This window comes from Ovis aries, chromosome 17, assembly GCF_016772045.2.
Source record: "Ovis aries strain OAR_USU_Benz2616 breed Rambouillet chromosome 17, ARS-UI_Ramb_v3.0, whole genome shotgun sequence".
Taxonomy (NCBI): domain Eukaryota; kingdom Metazoa; phylum Chordata; class Mammalia; order Artiodactyla; family Bovidae; genus Ovis; species Ovis aries.
In genome coordinates, this window is record NC_056070.1 from 53,960,877 (window position 1) to 53,978,571 (window position 17,695).

The window sequence follows — 17,695 nt, forward strand, 5'->3', positions numbered from 1 at the left end:
TTGTTTCAGGAACCTTTCTGAACACAGTGAGCTGGGGTAACAGGTGGATTTACTGAATAAAAGGGCAGGAAGGAAAGTTCTAGCCCATGCTGTGAAACCACACAGAGATTAAGAAAGTCATTTGTTTTAATGTTTGGTCCTCAGTCATTTAGTGTAGCTCTTCACAAAGGAAAAACGCTGGCTCCGCCTCAAGAGTGTGGGGTTGAAGCCTCGGTTGGGGGAAGAGGAACAGTGGCCCAGATTGCTAAAGAGCTATGACCGCACCCAGGGGTCCTGCCTTCCTCATAAAGTGCTTGAATGGAGCTGTCGGGCCTTGGAGGACCGGCCTGGTCTCCCAAGAGGCTGGAGGTGGAAGATTCTGAGGAAAGCCGGCCCTGGAGAAGGCCCCCATGCAGCCATTGCTGCATCACTGGCCTTGGGCCAGAGCTCAGCCCAGTGATGCTGAACTGAAGGCGCAGCAGAGGTGAGCCGGTTGCCACTGTGCAGAGTGGTTTACTGCACAAACCCTACACAGAGAACGCGGGAGCAGCTGGGCAACCCTGCAGTGCTGTGAAGACGACTCAGAATCTGGAACTTTCTCTGGGGTGACGTGGCAGCCTTTTATCCTTCCTCGCTGTGCTCTGATTAGGGCCATGGAGAGCCCAGGTGAGGGGTGGGCATCATTGGTCCATCTGATTACCAAGACCCTGCAAAGAACAACATGCCTGTCATCAGTTGATGTGCTTATGGATACGTGTGCACCCACCAGTTGCTGCCTACAGGTAAGCCTGGACCATCTGGGACAAAGGAGGGTCGAGCACTTTTCCCGAGGACATCTGGATGACCCTCCACAACTGAAAGTACTCAGGTAGATCCTAGAGGTACCCAACCTTTCTTGCTCTCCAAGTCAAATTTAAGTAGAGTGTGGACACAGATTTTGTCTTGCTACATTCTCATAAATAACCTGTGCTTAGTCACTCAGTCAACTCTTTGCAACCCCATGAACGGCAGCCTGCCAGGCTCCTCTGTCCATGGGGATTCTCCAGGCAAGAATATTGGAGTGGGTTGCCATGCCCTCCTCCAGGGGATCTTCCTAACCCAGGGATCGAACCCAGGTCTCCTGCATTGCAGGTAGATTCTTTACCAGTTGAGCTACCAGGGAAGCCCTGAGGCTAGATTTTAAAGGGTGAGTCCATCTGAAGAAAAGTATGAAGCAAATGTTAGTACAGATGGTCCAGAAATGGAGTGGATGATGAAAGTGGTGTGTGACTGCTTGGGTGGACAATACTCCTAAATGTACTGGGTTCTCACCACTGGTACAAGAGGCAGGTGAGGTCAGGCGCTTTGGCCTTCCTGCCTGCTGGGAGTTCAGGAGGCAGCCTACCTGCTCGTAATCTTCCACGTATTTATATTTTTTCTCGCGATAGTAATATCTCTTCTTCATGCAGTAGAGGACTATGACGTCACACAGCACTGTTGCCTGAATGTAGCACAGGGCAAGAAAGAATGAGCCAAGTTGCTGTGGTCTCTGCTCTTCTGTGTGTGCCCCTTCCCATGACACCTGGGATCCTCCAAGGAAAGGAAAGGCTCCCTCATCTCTTGGGGGAAACAATTAGGCCCCAAGGGGCATGGTCTTAGAGAATGGCAGGTGGAGGCAGCAGGATGGGGAAAGGCAAACAAGCCTGGAGGGCTGAGTCTAGAAACAAGTCTGGGGTCGAGGGGAAGAACCAGAGTGGCAGTGGAGAGTCTCAACTTGCTGTGCTAGCCACTGCCGGGAGGGCTGCAACCCTGGGGCAGGGTTGGGGGTGGGGATGAGTAACTGGAAAATCTAGATGAGCCACTCACCACCCCTAAGAGCGCCAAGCCGGAACCAATGTTGATCATGGTGGGGATGATGTCAAATTTCCCAGCCTGTGAGTGATAGGAGAAAAAGAAAAAGTTGTGATGGGGGTAGAGAGTGGGCCCTCTGGCCCCCACCCAACCCAGAAGACTAATGGGCTCTGAACAAGGGGAGGTGGCCAGGCTACCTTTCCAAACACAATGATGTCAAAGCGGATGCCATAGGCTTTGATGAGCGTGCGGTGCTCAGCACCATTCGGGTCGCTGTAGTACTTGGCAAACCTGTGGAGAGAAGGCCAGGTTTCAGTGCAGAGGCACAGGCGGCCTGAGACAGCATCTGGATCCTGGCAAGGGTTGTCAGGGTGAACTGCTGAGGCCCTGGCGGAGTTGGCACGGGCTAAGGATTCACTCATGCCTGCATGCTGTATAGACCACAATCTAGTACTCTTGCCTGGAAAATCCCATGGAGGGAAGAGCCTGGTAGGCTACAGTCCATGGGGTCGCAAAGAGTTGGACATGACTGAGTGACTTCACTTCACTACTTCTAGCTCCTCAAGGCCTTTCCTGGCTAATGTGAGCCATGTGGGAGAAGCGCTGGCCTGCTGAGGAGGAGGGCGTCTGGGCCCACAGCGCAGAATGCCTGGAATGCAGGCAGAAGGGCACACAAAGAGATCCCCCCTTTGTCATCTCTGTCACCTGCTACGACTTAAAACCAGAACTTCCTCCTCTGAAAGTCCTTCCTGACACTGCTGAGCCCCCTGCCTCTGAGTAAGGAGACCTTGGCCACTAATAAAAGGTGGCCAGGCTACAGCAATCATGAAGACTGCTTTGTGGGTGGGGAAGATTAAGCATCAGGATTGGACCTTTTTTTAAAAAAATTAAAGAACCTTTGACCCATCAGTAGGAAGAGTAGATAAAAATGGTATGTCCACACAATGGAATATTATTTAGCCACAAAAAGAGAGGTACTGATAAATGCTACAACATGGATGAACCTGGAAAAAAAATGATGCTAAGTGAAAGAAGCCAGTCATAGAAGGCCACCTATTATATGAGTCCATTCCTATGAAATTCAAGAATCAGTAAATTAGGTAGATTACTGGTTGCCAGGGGCTGAGGTAGATGGAAGGATAGAGAGGTGAAAGCTTAAGAGGCTGGGGTTTCTTTCTGAGGTGATAAAAATATTCTAAAATTGCAGTAATCATTGCATAACTCTGAATATGAATATGCTTAAAAAAACCCCTCTGAATTCTACTTTAAATGGGTGAACTGTGTAGAATATGAACTATATCTCAATAAAGCCATTTAAAAAGAACAAGAGAGGGAACATTGTGGGGAGAACCACTGAGACTTTCCCCACTTGCTGCCCGTGTTACACAGGGGATCCACCAGGAGCTTAAGCTGTGGCCTGAGATCTGTCTGGCCCCCAACTTCCAGGCTGTGGTCCAGGCCTGGGGAACTCAGGTGGGACTAATGCTGACGGGTGTCCTTGTGAGGACTTCTCTCTGTTCTGGGGTTCCAGCCCAAGCTGGAGGCTTTTCCACAGTGGTTTCTACAAGAACTGTGTAACCACAGAGATAGAGCAGTGCAAATCAGACTCCCTTACTAGGAACAAACGTAAGTATCTTCCCTTCTAATCAGTGAACCAAATGGTTCAAAAGGACAGCAGAGCCTGCGTGTATTTGATTCCACACATCATCACTAGGCTTCTCTGATAGCTCAGTTGGCAAAGAATCCACCTGCAATGCAGGAGACCCCAGTTAGATTCCTGGGTCGGGAAGATCCGCTAGAGAAGGGACAGGCTACCCACTCCAGTATTCCTGGGCTTCTCTTGTGGCTCAGCTGGTAAAGAATCTGCCTGCAGTCGGGAGACCTAGGTTCTATCACTGGGTTGGGAAGATCCTCTGAAGAAGAGAAAGGCTACCCACTCCAGTATTGTGGCCTGGAGAAGTCCATGGACTTTCTAGTCCATGGGTCGCAAAGAGTAGGACAGGACTGAACGACTTTCACGTCACTTCACTTCATCACCACTAGAGGGCGATAAGTGCAGGACAAGAGCACCATTCTTCATTCTTGCTTGGAGAATTCCACAGACAGAGGAGCCTGGAGGGCTATACAGTCCATAGGGTCACAAAGAGTCGGACATGACTGAAACGACTTAGCACACAACAGCACAGCCTGCTCAGGTGGTCCTTCCTGGTCCTTGGTTTTGGTGTGGAAAACGCAACAAAGACTGCATGAAAATGTACGTGGTGCAGATTTCATTGGGTCAAGGAAGTGACAATTGTCAGCCAAAAAGTGACTGGTCCCTCAGCCCTCTCCTCAGATTACCAGCTGCACTGGTTTGAATACTGTCCCCCAAGTTCATGTCTACCCAGAACCTGTGAGTGTGACCTTACTTACAAATAGAGTCTCTGCAAATGTAATCACAGTTAAGATGAGGTCATACTGGATTGGGGCGGACCCCAAATCCTATACAACTGGTGTCCTTATAAAAGATGAGGGACACAGACACAGAAAGGAGGAGGCCATGGGATGACAGAGGCAGAGACTGGAGCAATGCACCTATAAGCCAGGGACCACCAAGGGTGGTCAGGAGCCATCAGAAGCAGGAAGAGGCCAGGAGATACACTGGCCTGTATATACAGGAGCCTGGCCTGCAGATACACTGATCTGAAGCTTCTGTTCTCCAGAACTGTGAGAAGACAGAGTCCTGCCGCTTGGAGCCAGCCAGTTTGTGGTCATTTGTTAGGGCAGTCCTGGGGAACGAATGCACAGCACCTCCCAACGGATGTACCAGCAAAGGCCTTTCCTGAGACTAAAACCTGTATCCCTGCTCCTTGGAGATTCTAGGGGCCAGATCACCTAAGAAGCCAATTCACAAGTCAGGCCCCAGAGGCCTTTGGACTGGAGGACCACAGACTCAGCCACTCCTCGGAATCCTGGTAGCGGCTGGTCTGGGAAAGCTAAAACAGGCAGACTCTCTTGGAGGCAAGAAAAGGCAGGGAGGGCTCTTCACGCGTTGGAATGCCATGGGGGCGAGGCCCTGCTTGGACCACTCTCCCTGGCGCATGCTTCCCCTCCTGCCCTTGGTCTTGGGTGGGCGTGGAGGCCCCCACTGGGGAGTGATCTAGTTGCCATCGCCCCCAACACGAGGCATGGGGCCCAAGCTCGCACCCACCTGAAATTGTAGCCTGGGGATACGTTGTGGGCTGTGTCCCGGGTGTCCAGGCGGCGGAAGGAATACCTGGGCAGGCAGAAGGAGGCGGCCCTGTCCAGGTTGCAGTTCCACTTGATCTGGATGCCCATGATGCCTCCCTGTGGGGTGCGAGCAGAGCCCGTTCTAGAAGGTGATGTGTCAAAGGCTGTGCTAGAACAGCCAGGACTGGGACTTCCCTGGTGGTTCAGTAGCTAAGACTCCGAAAGCCGGAGGCCTGGGCTCAATCCCTGATCAGAGAACTAGATCCCACATGCCACAACTAAACACCCTGCATGAGGCAGCTAAGGACCCCGCATGCCACAGTGTAGATCCCATGCACTGCAACTAAGACCATGTATGCATACTAAGTCGCTTCAGTCATGTCCGACTCTTTGCGACCCCATGGACTGTAGCCCGCCAGGCTACTCTGTCCATGAGATTTTCCAGGCAGGAATACTGGAGTGGGTTGCTATGCCCTCCTCCAGGGGATCTTCCCCACTCAGGGATCAAACCTGGGTCTCCCACATTGCAGGCGGATTCTTTACCAGCTGAGCTACTAGGGAAGCCACAACTAAGACCTGGTACAGCCAAATAAATAAATACATAATTTTTTTTTTTTAAGAAAAGCCAAGACCTGCACCTACCTCAGTGGCTATGTCCTGGAAGCTGTGCCCTGCGTACTCCACAATTTTTCCAAGTCGGAATATGGGGCAGAAGGGATCTGTTTTCGCATCATAAATGCATGTTTTGAGGTAGGCGGTGGTGATGTTGGGAAGGATATTCCTCCTAAAGTCAGGAGGAAGCAGAAAATAGGAGCGAGGAAAACCTCAAAGAAGAGCCGGAAGTTTCTCCAAGACATTGGTGAACTCACACGGCTGGTCGCCACTTACTTGCTGAAGTTAAATTTGGGATACCAGATGTTGTTCTTAACCAAAAGAGTGAAGTTTTCCGCAGCCTTTAAAAAAGCAGGCCTGAAAAAAATTATAACATATTGTTAATAAAAGTACAAACATATGTACACTCCTAATATACCTAGGTAATATTTTTAAGTGGCAGACACATGTATCTTACAATATCACTTTGCCAAGAAAAAAGTAAAATGTTTCTCATGGTTACTGTTTTTTTTTTTTTTTTTGCTACTCTCCTCTGCATAAACACTAGGTCAAGAGAGGAAACAGTAAACCAAGGTTTCTGGTTTCTTCCAAGCACAGAAGGGCAGGGCCTTTTCCTTGAGGCCATGGGAATTTAAGAACCTGAGGAATAGCTACCGACATGGGTGGGAGGGGCAGGGCCTCCTGGCCTCCCTAGCAATCACTGGGTCCGGCAGGTGCAGGGTTTCAGGGCTTACCTCAGGTGTTCCCAACAGATCTCGTTTAACAAGTGAAAGCAAAGGTGAGTTCACCTAGAGGCTGGAAACGGCACGTGGCGCGTGACTGCTGCTGCACCACCTCTTTCTGGAAGTGCCACGTCCGCTCCTGCTGAGGGCAGAAGCAGAATCTGTCCCGGGATGGGGAGCCTTAGAGCCTTTCTACAGGGGGATGTGGCAGTGTGAACTGACCCCTAGTGGAGGAGGCCCCCCAACCCAGGTTGAATTTTTTTTTTTTTTTTGGCTGCATCACCTGGCATGCACAATCTGTTCCCCGACCAGGGATTGAACCTGTGGCCCCCTGCAGCGTTAAGTGCAGAGTCTTAACCACTGGACCACTAGAGAAGTCCCTCAACTCACCTTTTTTTCTTTTAATTGACATTCATTTCTAAATAAAACTTTCCATCATAACTATAAAAAATATTATTTGCCACAAGTCAGAGGTCATCACTCAGATAAATATAAGTAAGTTAGAACAATGTCATTACAAACTGTGGTTCCCATGTTTGTCGTGTACTGAGCCTGGGGCTTGTTCTTGGTGAGAAATGGAAATCGGTGAGGGATACAGACTCCAGACCAGCACCTCCTCCTTGACATCCACTCAGGGCTGAATAAGAGTGAAGATGGGAATGCCTTTCCGTGTGACTCAGTGTTATTTCATGTTATCAGTAAACACTTAAAAATCATCCTACACTGATGAGATCTGTAACAGCGCTGTGCAGTGAAAATACACTGTGAGACACAAAGTGTTAGTCGCTCAGCTGTGTCTGACTCTTTGCAACCCCATGGACTGTACCCTGCCAGGCTCCTCTGTCCATGGAATTCTCCAGGCAAGAATACTGGAGTGGGGTGCCATTCCCTTCTCCAGGGGATCTTCCCAACAAACTGTGTTGTAATTTAAGTTTCCTGATAGTCACGTTAAAAAGTAACAAGTGAAATGAGCTTTTCTATAATAACTCCATATGTCTAAAATAAGATTCCAACATGTAAACAACAAAGAATATTATTAATGAGATACTGTGATTTAGTCGCTAAGTTGTGTCTGACTCTTGTGACCCCATGGACTGTACCCCACCAGGCTCCTCTGTCCACTGTATTTCCCGGGCAAGAATACTGGAATAGGTTGCCATTTCTTTCTCTAGGGGATCTTCCTGACCCAAGGATGTAACCAACATCTCCTGCATTGCAGGTGGATTCTTTACTGCTGAGCTATCAGGGAAGCCCTAATAAGATATGACATATGCTTTTCTTAAATTAATTTAAAGTATGCAGAACCTGGAGTGGATTTTACCCTGAGAGCTCACTTTGGACCCAGCTGCATTTTTTCCTTCCTTTCTTTCTTTCCTAGGCATGCAGCATGTTAATTTCCTGGCCATGGATAGAACCCATGCCCCCTGTATTGATAGCATGGAGTCTTAACCACTGACTCACCAGGTAAGCCCCCCAGGCTGCATTTCAAGTACTCAGTAGCCACACATGGCCACCAGCTCCATAAGGTCCTTTCCAGCCCCAGAATGCTAGGATTCCTGTCTTGTGGAATTCCCTTCCCTAGCTGGAACTGCTGCCCTCAACAACCTGCAGATCTCAACACTGTCTTGTGTTGCGACACACCCAGGATGATGTTCACCTGGTTACCTGCTCCCCTGGGCTAATCTAGGCCTCAGTCTGAATTCTGAGCAAGAAAGGCCTCCAGGTTGCTAGCGATTCCAGATTCCAAAAGCATTACCTCTAGCTCCACCCACTCACAGCACAGACGATCACAATTAGGCTGTGTTACTCAATGTTACTCAAGGCAACCTTGAACCTGCTCTAGTTTATCAAATACACGTCCATGAACATTAATAATCTTCCTGCCCAGCACGTGCTCCGCTTTTTCCTGGTAACAGAACACCATGTTTCCTTTAGAATCCATTCAGCCTGTGTCATCTGGGTGGATCTGACTTCACCTCTAGCCAGGAAGGCCTGTGACCCAGGCCCAAGTCATAAGCAAAATCCATCCCCCAACCACAGGAATGGGCTGGATGGGTTGACAGATGTGGCTAAAGATGTAAAGATGGACAGGTCTAGAATCTCTATAGGTTTCCCAGGTGGCATAGTGGTAAAGAATCTGCCTGCCAATGCAGGAGACTCAAGAGATACAAGTTTGATCCCTGGGTTGGGAAGATCCCTGGGTTGGGAAGATCCCTGGGAGGAAGGCATGGCAACCCACTCCAGTACTCTTGCCTAGAGAATCCTCATGGACAGAGTAGCCTGGTGGGCTACAGTCCACAGGGTTGCAAAGAGTCGGACATGACTGAGCACACACAGAACCTCCATGGACAGCTGGGCAGGGAGACCTGGGATATGTCATGGGTCCTGGGAATGAAGCCAACATGGAAGAAAGCAGAGCCAAGAGGTGGAGACTCAGATGCTGTCCCCTGAGGCCCAGATCTAGCCATGCTGGGATCTCTGTGGTTAGGTGAACAATAAACTGCCCCCACTGTGAATGCATGTGTGTGAGCATGCGTGTGTGTATGTGTGTGTGTGCACATACCCGCTTAAGTCCCTGAGAACTGTCTCCTGTCAGTTACTTGCAACTGACAGATTTCTTACATAGAAATAAGTCATCTGCACTCTTATCATGGGTGATAAACAACGTGGCCCATCCACCACTGATGGTTGAGAACCGTCAGCCCAGGGAAGCCTGCCAGCATAGGCCGACACCGAGAGCACAAAGCACAATTCCCGGTTGCCTCCCCCAGGCCCGAGACCCAGCCTTGAGGACACTTGCGTTCCTTGAGTAGGACTCACTTTGGCACTTCTGTGTCGTCCTCCACCGGGCACCAGGCTGCCACCTCGCATGTCTTCAAGGTCCCATTGAATGACACGCACCTCCCTGTCGCGACTCCTACAGGGGAGAGGAGCACCCAGGTCTGCGGGGGTCTTCTACTTTCTACTTTGTGAGTCAGAGTGGAAGCTCTGCCATGCATCCTATGCAGTCAGTCTCAAGCTATTCTGATCCTGGGATTTACACTGTCCAGAGATTCAAACTGGAGGAAAAGATCTGCCTGAGACCTAGCCACATCTCTGCTTTGCCGATCACAGGGTGATGCTGAGCCACAGGACAGGGCAAGATCTGGGATGGTTTCTGGGGTGCAAAGGACAGAGATGAATTTCGAGAGGGTCCTGGGACCCCCGTCTGGGTCATGTGAAGGCACTGGGGGGTGCGGGGGAGTCCTCCACCGCGGAGATCTCCCTCTGAGAGGGCCCTTCCCCCACCACGGGGAGGCAGTCTGGTTGGGGGCTGCCCTCCCCAGCCTAAGCGTCTCCTGTGGGGTCATGGTCACAGATTCATACCGCTGCTGTGGGTGCCTGCAGAGCCGGCAGTGCAGTTGGCATCAGTTTCACACACAGTGGTCTTACCCGGGATCTGGAGCAGGAAGAACCAGTGAAAACAGGTTTCACACAGCCTGGCCCCACCTGCTGTGGGACAAGGATGGAGAGGAGGGTATGAGGCCCAAGGCTCTTCTCCAAGAAGCTCCCTACCTCAGGACAGAATCCTTGTGTCTGGTTCATGGTGATGACCATGTTGGTCATGATGAAGACAGAGTTTTCCTCCTGCAGAGGGTAAAGGGGAGACAGTGCTGCATGTGACCTTCAAGGGAGCCAGGTAGAGCCACAAGGAGGGTCGGACATCCCTTTATTACGACAGTACCTTTCACTTCTCCCACATGCCACACCAGAGATAGTTAAACATTGATCTTAGGGTCTCCCATTCTTGCCTAAGAGAGTTTATAACTGACTGGAAACAGGGACTCAAACACCTGCACGTGTGTTCACAGCAGCAGCATTTACAATAGGCCAAAGGTGGAAATAACTCTGCATCTATCATGGGGTGAATGGATAAACAAACTGCAGTCCACACCTGTAATGGCATATGACTCAGCCATACAAAGGAGCGAAACACTGACATGGCTACAAGGTGGATGAACTTCAGAATATGACGCTGAGTCCAAGAAGTCAGATACAAAAGGCCACGTAGTGTGTGAGCCCATCGATATGAAATGTACAGAACAGGCAAATCCAGAGATGGAAAGTAGATTAGTGGTTGTAAAGGGGTCGGGGGGAGGTGGACGAGGAGGTGACAGCTTAATGAGCGTGGGGTTTTCTTTCAGACTGATAAAAATGTTCTGGAGCTAGATTGAGGTGATGTTGCACATCCCTGTGAATGTGCTAAACGCCACTGAATTTGTCATTCTGAACTGGTTAATAATGCGATACGTGAATTTCACCTCCATTAAAAAAGACACAAAACATGTCTACACCTTGAAATGGCTCCTTAATAAAACTTGACTTGTTGAGGGGAAAGAGCCAAGAAGTGCCTGGAATGTCCTCTGCCAACTGGACTACCTCAGAGGCCCAGAAACATGAGAGCTCAAAGGTCTCAAGTTTGGCTGGTTCTCTTTCCTAACAGAAACTGAAGTAAATACATCAAACATACTATACAGAAGACCCAATGACACTTCTCCCTTAGAGAAGGTTCTGTTTCCTCCTCCGAAGTATGAAAGCGCCCAATGGTTGATTTGAAGTTTGTGATCAACAGGTCGCTTGGGGATGAGATTGGAGAACTGCTAACAGTGACCTGCTGCTGCTGCTAAGTCACTTCAGCCGTGTCCGACTCTGTGCGACCCCATAGACAGCAGCCCACCAGGCTCCCCCGTCCCTGGGATTCTCCAGGCAAGAACACCGGAGTGGGTAGTGACCTTCTAGTATATGGAATAAAAGACAAAGGTCCTGCAAATTCAAGTTGGACCTTCCACAATGGCCACTGGTACTCTAAAATGAAATGCTCTGAGCAGTTCACACTTCCAGGAAGAGCAGTCAGTGCCGGGAGCCATCAAGGAAACTCAAGGACCAAAGAGTTTCCAGATGTTTCCACCCTCAGGTCTGACAAGGTGATGGGAGCTCTGGGAACAGTTGGCATCTTTCAAGGACACGTGAATGTGAAGTTTCTCAGTCGTGTCTGACTCTTTGCAACCCCATGGACTGCAGCCTACCAGGCTCCTCAGTCCATGGAATTTTCCAGGCAAGAGTACTGGAGTGGGTTGCCATTTCCTTCTCCAGGGGATCTTCCCAACTGAGAGATCGAACCCAGGTCTCCCACTCTGTAGGTGGACGCTTTACCATCTGAGCCACCAGGGAAGCCCCTTTCAAGGACAGGCCTGGAGCAAAGCATGTTAGGAGTGGAGGAAATGGCTGGAGGGGGAGGCATGATGATGGGGCAGGAGGTCCAGGTCAGGTGCCCTGTCAGGCTCCTGTGTTCATACATAGACACACTGCTTGCTTGGTATTTACAGAAGGCTACTCCTACATCGCTCCTGAGTTAGACCTGAACAAGTCAGTGAGATTTACTTTTTGTTTCCTATTTCTTATCTCCTTTAAGTTTAGAGAAATTTAGGTCTGGAGGTGAGCTGAGTAGATGAGGTGCAAACAGATATTTGTGTTCTGTCTTTGGAGAAGCACAAGGGTATCATGAGAGCTCATGAGGAGAACCCTGCAGAACTCACATGGCCCCCAGCCCTGATCCGAGATGGAAGGCAAAGTTGCTGTGTTTTCTCTTCCACCGAGGATCACAAGCAGGGTGCCGTATCCTTCTGCGTGTTCAGTAAACAGGCTGAGCATGATATTCCTAGAACCTGCCACAATGAGGCTGTGGCTTCACAGGAAGCAGAGGTCTCTCTGCTGGGACAGGTGCATGCCTACAGGACCAGCTTCCTCCAGCTAACTATAAATCCTCTGTTCCATTTGACCTTTATGGCTCCATTAGCTCTGACTTCTCTCTGGGCATCCCGCCAGACCCTTTCCTTGAGAAGGCAGAAGGAAAATGAACACACTTGAAGAAAAAAAGAGTTTCTAAAGTCATTGCTCTAAGCCAAGAGTTGGCAGCTTATCTGCACCTGGCCAGCCCGGTCACCTGAGCATGGGGGCTATCAGGAAAGATATGTGGGGACTGGCTATGGATCACAGTCATATCATGGTTAAAGAGAGTCAATATTTAACTTGGAGCTTGTGGATTAACAGACGGAAGACTATGATGCTGTGTCAGCTTCTTCCCTTCCCTTTGTTCCTGATGGAATCCCATGTGGGTAGATCTGTTTCCTTCTTGTTTGGCTTTGGGTCTCTAATAGCTGGGGCCTTCCCAGGTGGCTCAGTGGTAAAGAATCTGCCTGCAATGCAAGAGATGTGGGTTTGATCCCTGGGTAGGGAAAATCCCTTGAAAAAGGAAATGGCAACCCACTCTAGAATTCTTGCCTGGGAAATCACATGGACAGAGGAGCCTGGTGGGCTACAGTCCATGGGGTCGCAAAAGAATTGGACACAACTCAACAACAACTCTAATGACTGAAAAGATTTACCTTGCAGGTTTACAACAATAAAGTTAAATCACAGAATGCGGAAAGGTGAAAGTTTCTCCTGCACTTTTCCCAGGCTTTAAAACATATGCTTTTTCACCTTTCAGGGCCTGAGACAGACTGAGGTGTCCATATGGAAAGCTTCCTCTGTTTAAGCCAGCCATGTTTCAGGGCTGAAGAAACACAGCCAACTGAATATTGCCTATTAGACCCTAAGCCAAAAAGAGGCCTGTCTATACTGCTTTCTTGGACTAGAACCATCAATGTGGGCACTGGTGATGTGAGCATGCTGATCTGGGCATGTGATCTGGGCACGCTGATCACCAGTCAGGTGGGCAAAGTCAAAGGGAAAGCAGTGAACTAGGGGCCTGAAGTTTAAAAGACAGAGTCACAGTGGGAGGCTTACCTGAGCTGGAATCACATAATCAGCTACATCCCAGATCCGGAATCCAAGTTTAGAAGTGTTGGTCATGGTGACGCCCTTGGCTTTCACAGTAACTGAGCTGACCACAGAGTCTGTTTCCTGGTAACCCTTTTCCCACACAAACACCCACCTATAAAATAAAACAGGTCTCTTAAATTGCAGATATGGAGAGCCTACTGGACAGTGAGTTGCTGTCAGAAGTCAGAAACAGATGGTTTCACAGCAGTCACTATGTAAATAAATATTACCTCATCCTGTGACTGATAACACAATTAGATAACTGAGAAATGTTCAGTCTCTTTTTGGAGGAAGAATTACCTTTGATCACATTTGGAAAAGAGATCACAATTTCATCAAGAGGAACTGAATCAGGAAGTAGTCAAGAATCAGGAAGTTAAGAGATGGTGTTTTTCTTTCGCAAATCCCCTAAATTCAGATCCTGAGTCAGATTTGATCACAGCAAGACGTATAAAAAAAAGCAAAGCATTTACTGCTTAAGAAATCCCATAATAAAGGCAGACAACCCTCCACAGGAACCCTATGAAGCTACACTGCCCAGGAACTTCACTGGTGTCCCAGTGGTTAAGAATCCGCCTGTTAACACAAGGGACATGGGTTCAATCCCGGTCAGGGTAGATTCCACATGCCTCAGGGCAACTAAGCCCATGTAACACAACTACTGAGCCAGTGCTCTAGAGCCCGACTCTTTGCGACCCCATGGACTGTAGCCTATCAGGCTCCTCCATCCATGGGATTTTCCAGGCAAGAGTGCTGGAGTGGATTGCCATTTCCTTCAGGGGATCTTCCTGTCCCAGGAATCGAACCCAGGTCTCCCGCATTGCGGGCAGATGCTTTACTGTCTGAGCCACCAGGGAAGCCCTGCAATAAGAGAAGCCACCACAATGAGAAGTGCGAGCTCAGCAGCGCAGAGCAGCCCCAACTTGCCACAACTAGACAAAGCCGTGTTGCAGCAGTGATGACTCAGTGCAGCCCAAAATAAATTGATTAAAAAAAAAAGCTGCATTGCCCAACAGAAATACAACACGAGTCATATATGTAATTTAAACATTTCTAGTAGCGATGCTAAAAAGAAACAGGTAAAATTAATTTTAATATATTTTATGTAACTCAATATGTCCAATATATCTTAACATTATCAATATAAGATGTATTAATATGATATTTAACTTTTTTTTCGTACTATGTCCTTGAAATGTGGTGTGCATTTTACAGTGACAGCACATTTCGATTTGGAGCAGGAATACTTCAAATGCTCAACAGCCTCATGGGACTTCTGGCTACCATACAGTACAAGTGCCAATGTACTGTATGTAGTCAAGAACTTTAAGATACCGCAAAGTAGGTGTAAACTGATCCTCCTATGAGCAGCAAAAGCCAAAAGGAAAAAGCTGCATGGCAATTCCTGATTCCAAAGGTCCAACCTAGCACTGTGAGTTTAGTGAACCCACTAGTGGTGGTGGTTTAGTCACTAAGTCGTGTCCGACTCTTGCGACCCCATGGACTGTAGCCCACAAGGCTCCTCTGTCCATGGGATTTTCCAGGCAAGAATATTGAAGTGGATTGCCATTTCCTTCTCCAAGGGATCTTCCCGACCCAGGAATTGAACCCCGGTCTCTTGCATTGCAGGCAGATTCTTTACCAGCTGAGCTAAGAGGGAAGCCCAACCCATTAGTAATGGGTTTCAAAATTGAAGGGTCCATCCCAATCACTGGGTTGGTTGTGATGATACTTTATGTGACTAATGAGTCCAATCTTGGGGGTTGGCCAGGTGGTTGTGATGTAGACTCCACACCTGGAAAAGCTATTTTACTGAACACTGTCAATACCTACTCCTGCTGTGCCGATAGATGGTAGAAGCCAAACCTGCCAGATTATGTGGATTCTTTCAGGCAGTGTTAATAGATTCCAAGCCCCACTCCAGTGGAGGGGGGTGGATTCCTGTTACCTTTAAACAATTCCTCCGATGAGTCTCTCATGACCAGATAGGTTTGGGAAACACTAAGAAAACTTTGCTGCACATTGGAATCACCTGGGGAGGTGGTCATACTCTATAGCACTTCAATCAGAAGATCTGGGTCTGAGAGCCAGTAATCAGTATATTTTAAAGATCCCCAAATGGCTCTATGTGCAGTTTGGGGAACACTGTATTAGGCATTTTAACAAAACAAAACTAACAAACAAAAAATGATGCATTAGATAACATCTGTCATCTCAGCACCTGTAGACACTCCAGGTGGACCAGGAAGGCAGGCCGAGTTGGTAAATTAACTTCCACCTTCTGGCTAGAGTTTAATTTTAGTGCAATGGGTACATCAATTAAAGTTAAGCACTCGGTAAGGACTTAGGGTGACAGGACAGGTAAGCAAAAAGGGCAGCATGGCAAATGATGAGGTTAGGGCTGGTGCCTATACCAAAGACTCCAACAACCCCACAATACGAAGGAACTGAACTTTAAGTGATTTTTCAAAGCGTGACCTGTTATCCTGGGTTACCACATGATGCTCAAAGGAAAGGACAGGAAGCCACAGACCCCAAAGGAACCAAGTGGAAGTCTCAAAACTTGGCTTCTGTCAGCAGACCATCAGAATGGGAAAGTGAAAGTGAAAGTGAAGTCGCTCAGTCGTGTCCGACTCTTTGCGACCCCGTGGACTGTAGCCTACCAGGCTTCTCTGTCTATGGGATTCTCCAGGCAAGAATACTGGATTGGGTTACCGTTTCCTTCTCCAGGGGATCTTCCCGACCCAGGGATCGAACCTGGGTCTCCCGCATTGGAGGCAAACGCTTTAACCTCAGCCACCAGGGAAGGGAAGCTCACAGCGGGAAGTGAAGAGCAAAGAGTGAGAAGTTTAGGGCGAAGCCCTCCCAGCCCCCGTCAAAGGCCATCGGGGAGCAAGTCAGAAGGGCAAGAAGCAGGAATGGCGAGGATGAAGGTCTAGCTAGGCTTTGCCTTCAAGACACAACATCAAAGCAGCCTCCGAACCCAGACCCGGGACAGAGCCGGTCCCCCTCGAGGCTGGGGGTGGAGTGGAGTAGATGGAGGATTTGGGGAGTGGGAATATGTCACAGGCTTCGGGTCGCTGTCCCCAGGACCCCACCTGGAGGGCGCTCGCGGGGCTCAGCCGAGGACCTAGGCCAGGATGAGCAGGTGCGCGGCCGGGACCCAGGAGGAGCTCCCGGCCTTCTGGCCACGCCCTGACCCCAGGACCCCGGCGGGGTGGATGCCCGCGGCCGCGCTCACCCGATGACGTAGGCCAGGATGAGCAGCTGCACCGTGCGGTTCATGAGCCCCACTTTACGGCTGCGGATGAGCACGATGCGCGGCGTGTCGTACTCGAACAGGAAGGCCCCCAGCACCGCGCAGCAGCCCGCCATGGCGCCGCCGCCGAGGCGCCCGGCTCTGCGCTCTAGGCCCGGTTGCCGGCTCCGCCGCCGCGTCCCTTCCCGGGAGCCCCGCCCGGAATCGCTGTTCGCGGCGGGGAGGGCCCGGAAGGAGGCGGCGCTGGCTCTGAGGGGACGGGGCCGGGCGGAAGGCGTGACCTCCCCCTCGGGTACGAGTGCCCTGCCGCCTCAGGGGGGCCGGAGGACGAGCGACCTTCTCAGGGGGAATGAGCCCGGGGGCTGAGGTGACTCCTCCTTGGGAACGAATGATCCCTGAGGAGAGGGGCGAGGGAATAATAGAGCGAGCGACCCCTTCAAGGGGGATGAACTCCACGGGGACGAATGAGGCCAAGAGGAGGTCCAGGGAGGACCAGTGAAGCTCAGGGGAGATAGAGCCCTCAGAGAGTGACCAACCCCTTGGGAACAAGATACCCTGCCCCCCCCCCCCCACCTTAGACGGGCAGTGCGACCCCCGTGGTATGTCTAGAAGTGACTGCAGGCGGAGGGGAGGGAGGCTAAGGATGGGGGCAGCTTAGGAGAAAGAGTAGTCCGACTGGAAGTTCAAACTCATGCAGGCCCCAATGGCGGGGTTGGGGGGTGTGTGCAGCGGCCGCCTTCTCTATTGCGGGGGAGGGGGGGAAGTTAGTTGCTCAGTCATGTATGACTCTATGCGACCCCATGGACGGTAGCCCGCCAGGCTTCTCTGTTTATGGAATTCTGGAGTGGGTAGTCATTCCCTTCTCTATCTTCCTCACCCAGGGACCTAGAGATCGAACCCCAGTCTTCTGCATTGCGGGTGGACTCTTTACCATCTGAGGCACCAGGGGGAAAAGCCTAAATATTTGGTAGCCCAGGAGCTCTTGGCTGGTGGAGAAGGAAATGGCAACCCACTCCAGTATTCTTGCCTGGAGAATCCCAGGGAAAGAGGAGCCTGGTGAGCTGCCGTCTATGGGGTTGCACAGAGTCGGACACGACTGAAGTGACTTAGCAGCCGCAGCAAGTAGCTCTGGGCTGGAGCCACAAACGCTGTAAAATACCCCTCCCCAAACTGAAGGCAGGCACATCCCTAGTCCAATACGGATGCTTCCTTCGTTGTA

General features: G+C 50.1%; 1 protein-coding gene across 4 annotated transcripts; it reads right to left on the minus strand.

The window, feature by feature from the left end:
• Positions 1-108: 108 nt before the first annotated feature.
• P2RX4 (purinergic receptor P2X 4) lies at positions 109-16,685 on the minus strand. Of its 4 annotated transcripts, XM_004017580.6 has the most exons (12): positions 16,459-16,685; positions 13,182-13,329; positions 9,909-9,980; positions 9,720-9,792; positions 9,174-9,270; positions 5,908-5,988; positions 5,662-5,803; positions 5,000-5,136; positions 2,007-2,100; positions 1,825-1,890; positions 1,364-1,459; positions 109-686 (listed from the first exon to the last, which is right to left on the minus strand). In XM_004017580.6, exons 1-12 carry the CDS (start codon positions 16,590-16,592, stop codon positions 660-662), a joined length of 1,167 nt encoding a protein of 388 aa, XP_004017629.3. In that variant the 5' UTR covers positions 16,593-16,685; the 3' UTR covers positions 109-659. The 4 variants fall into 4 exon arrangements, with proteins under 4 accessions (XP_004017629.3, XP_042089993.1, XP_060257142.1 ...); XM_042234059.2 differs by lacking the exon at positions 1,364-1,459; XM_060401159.1 differs by having other exon boundaries at positions 109-1,459.
• Between the last annotated feature and the right edge of the window lie 1,010 nt (positions 16,686-17,695).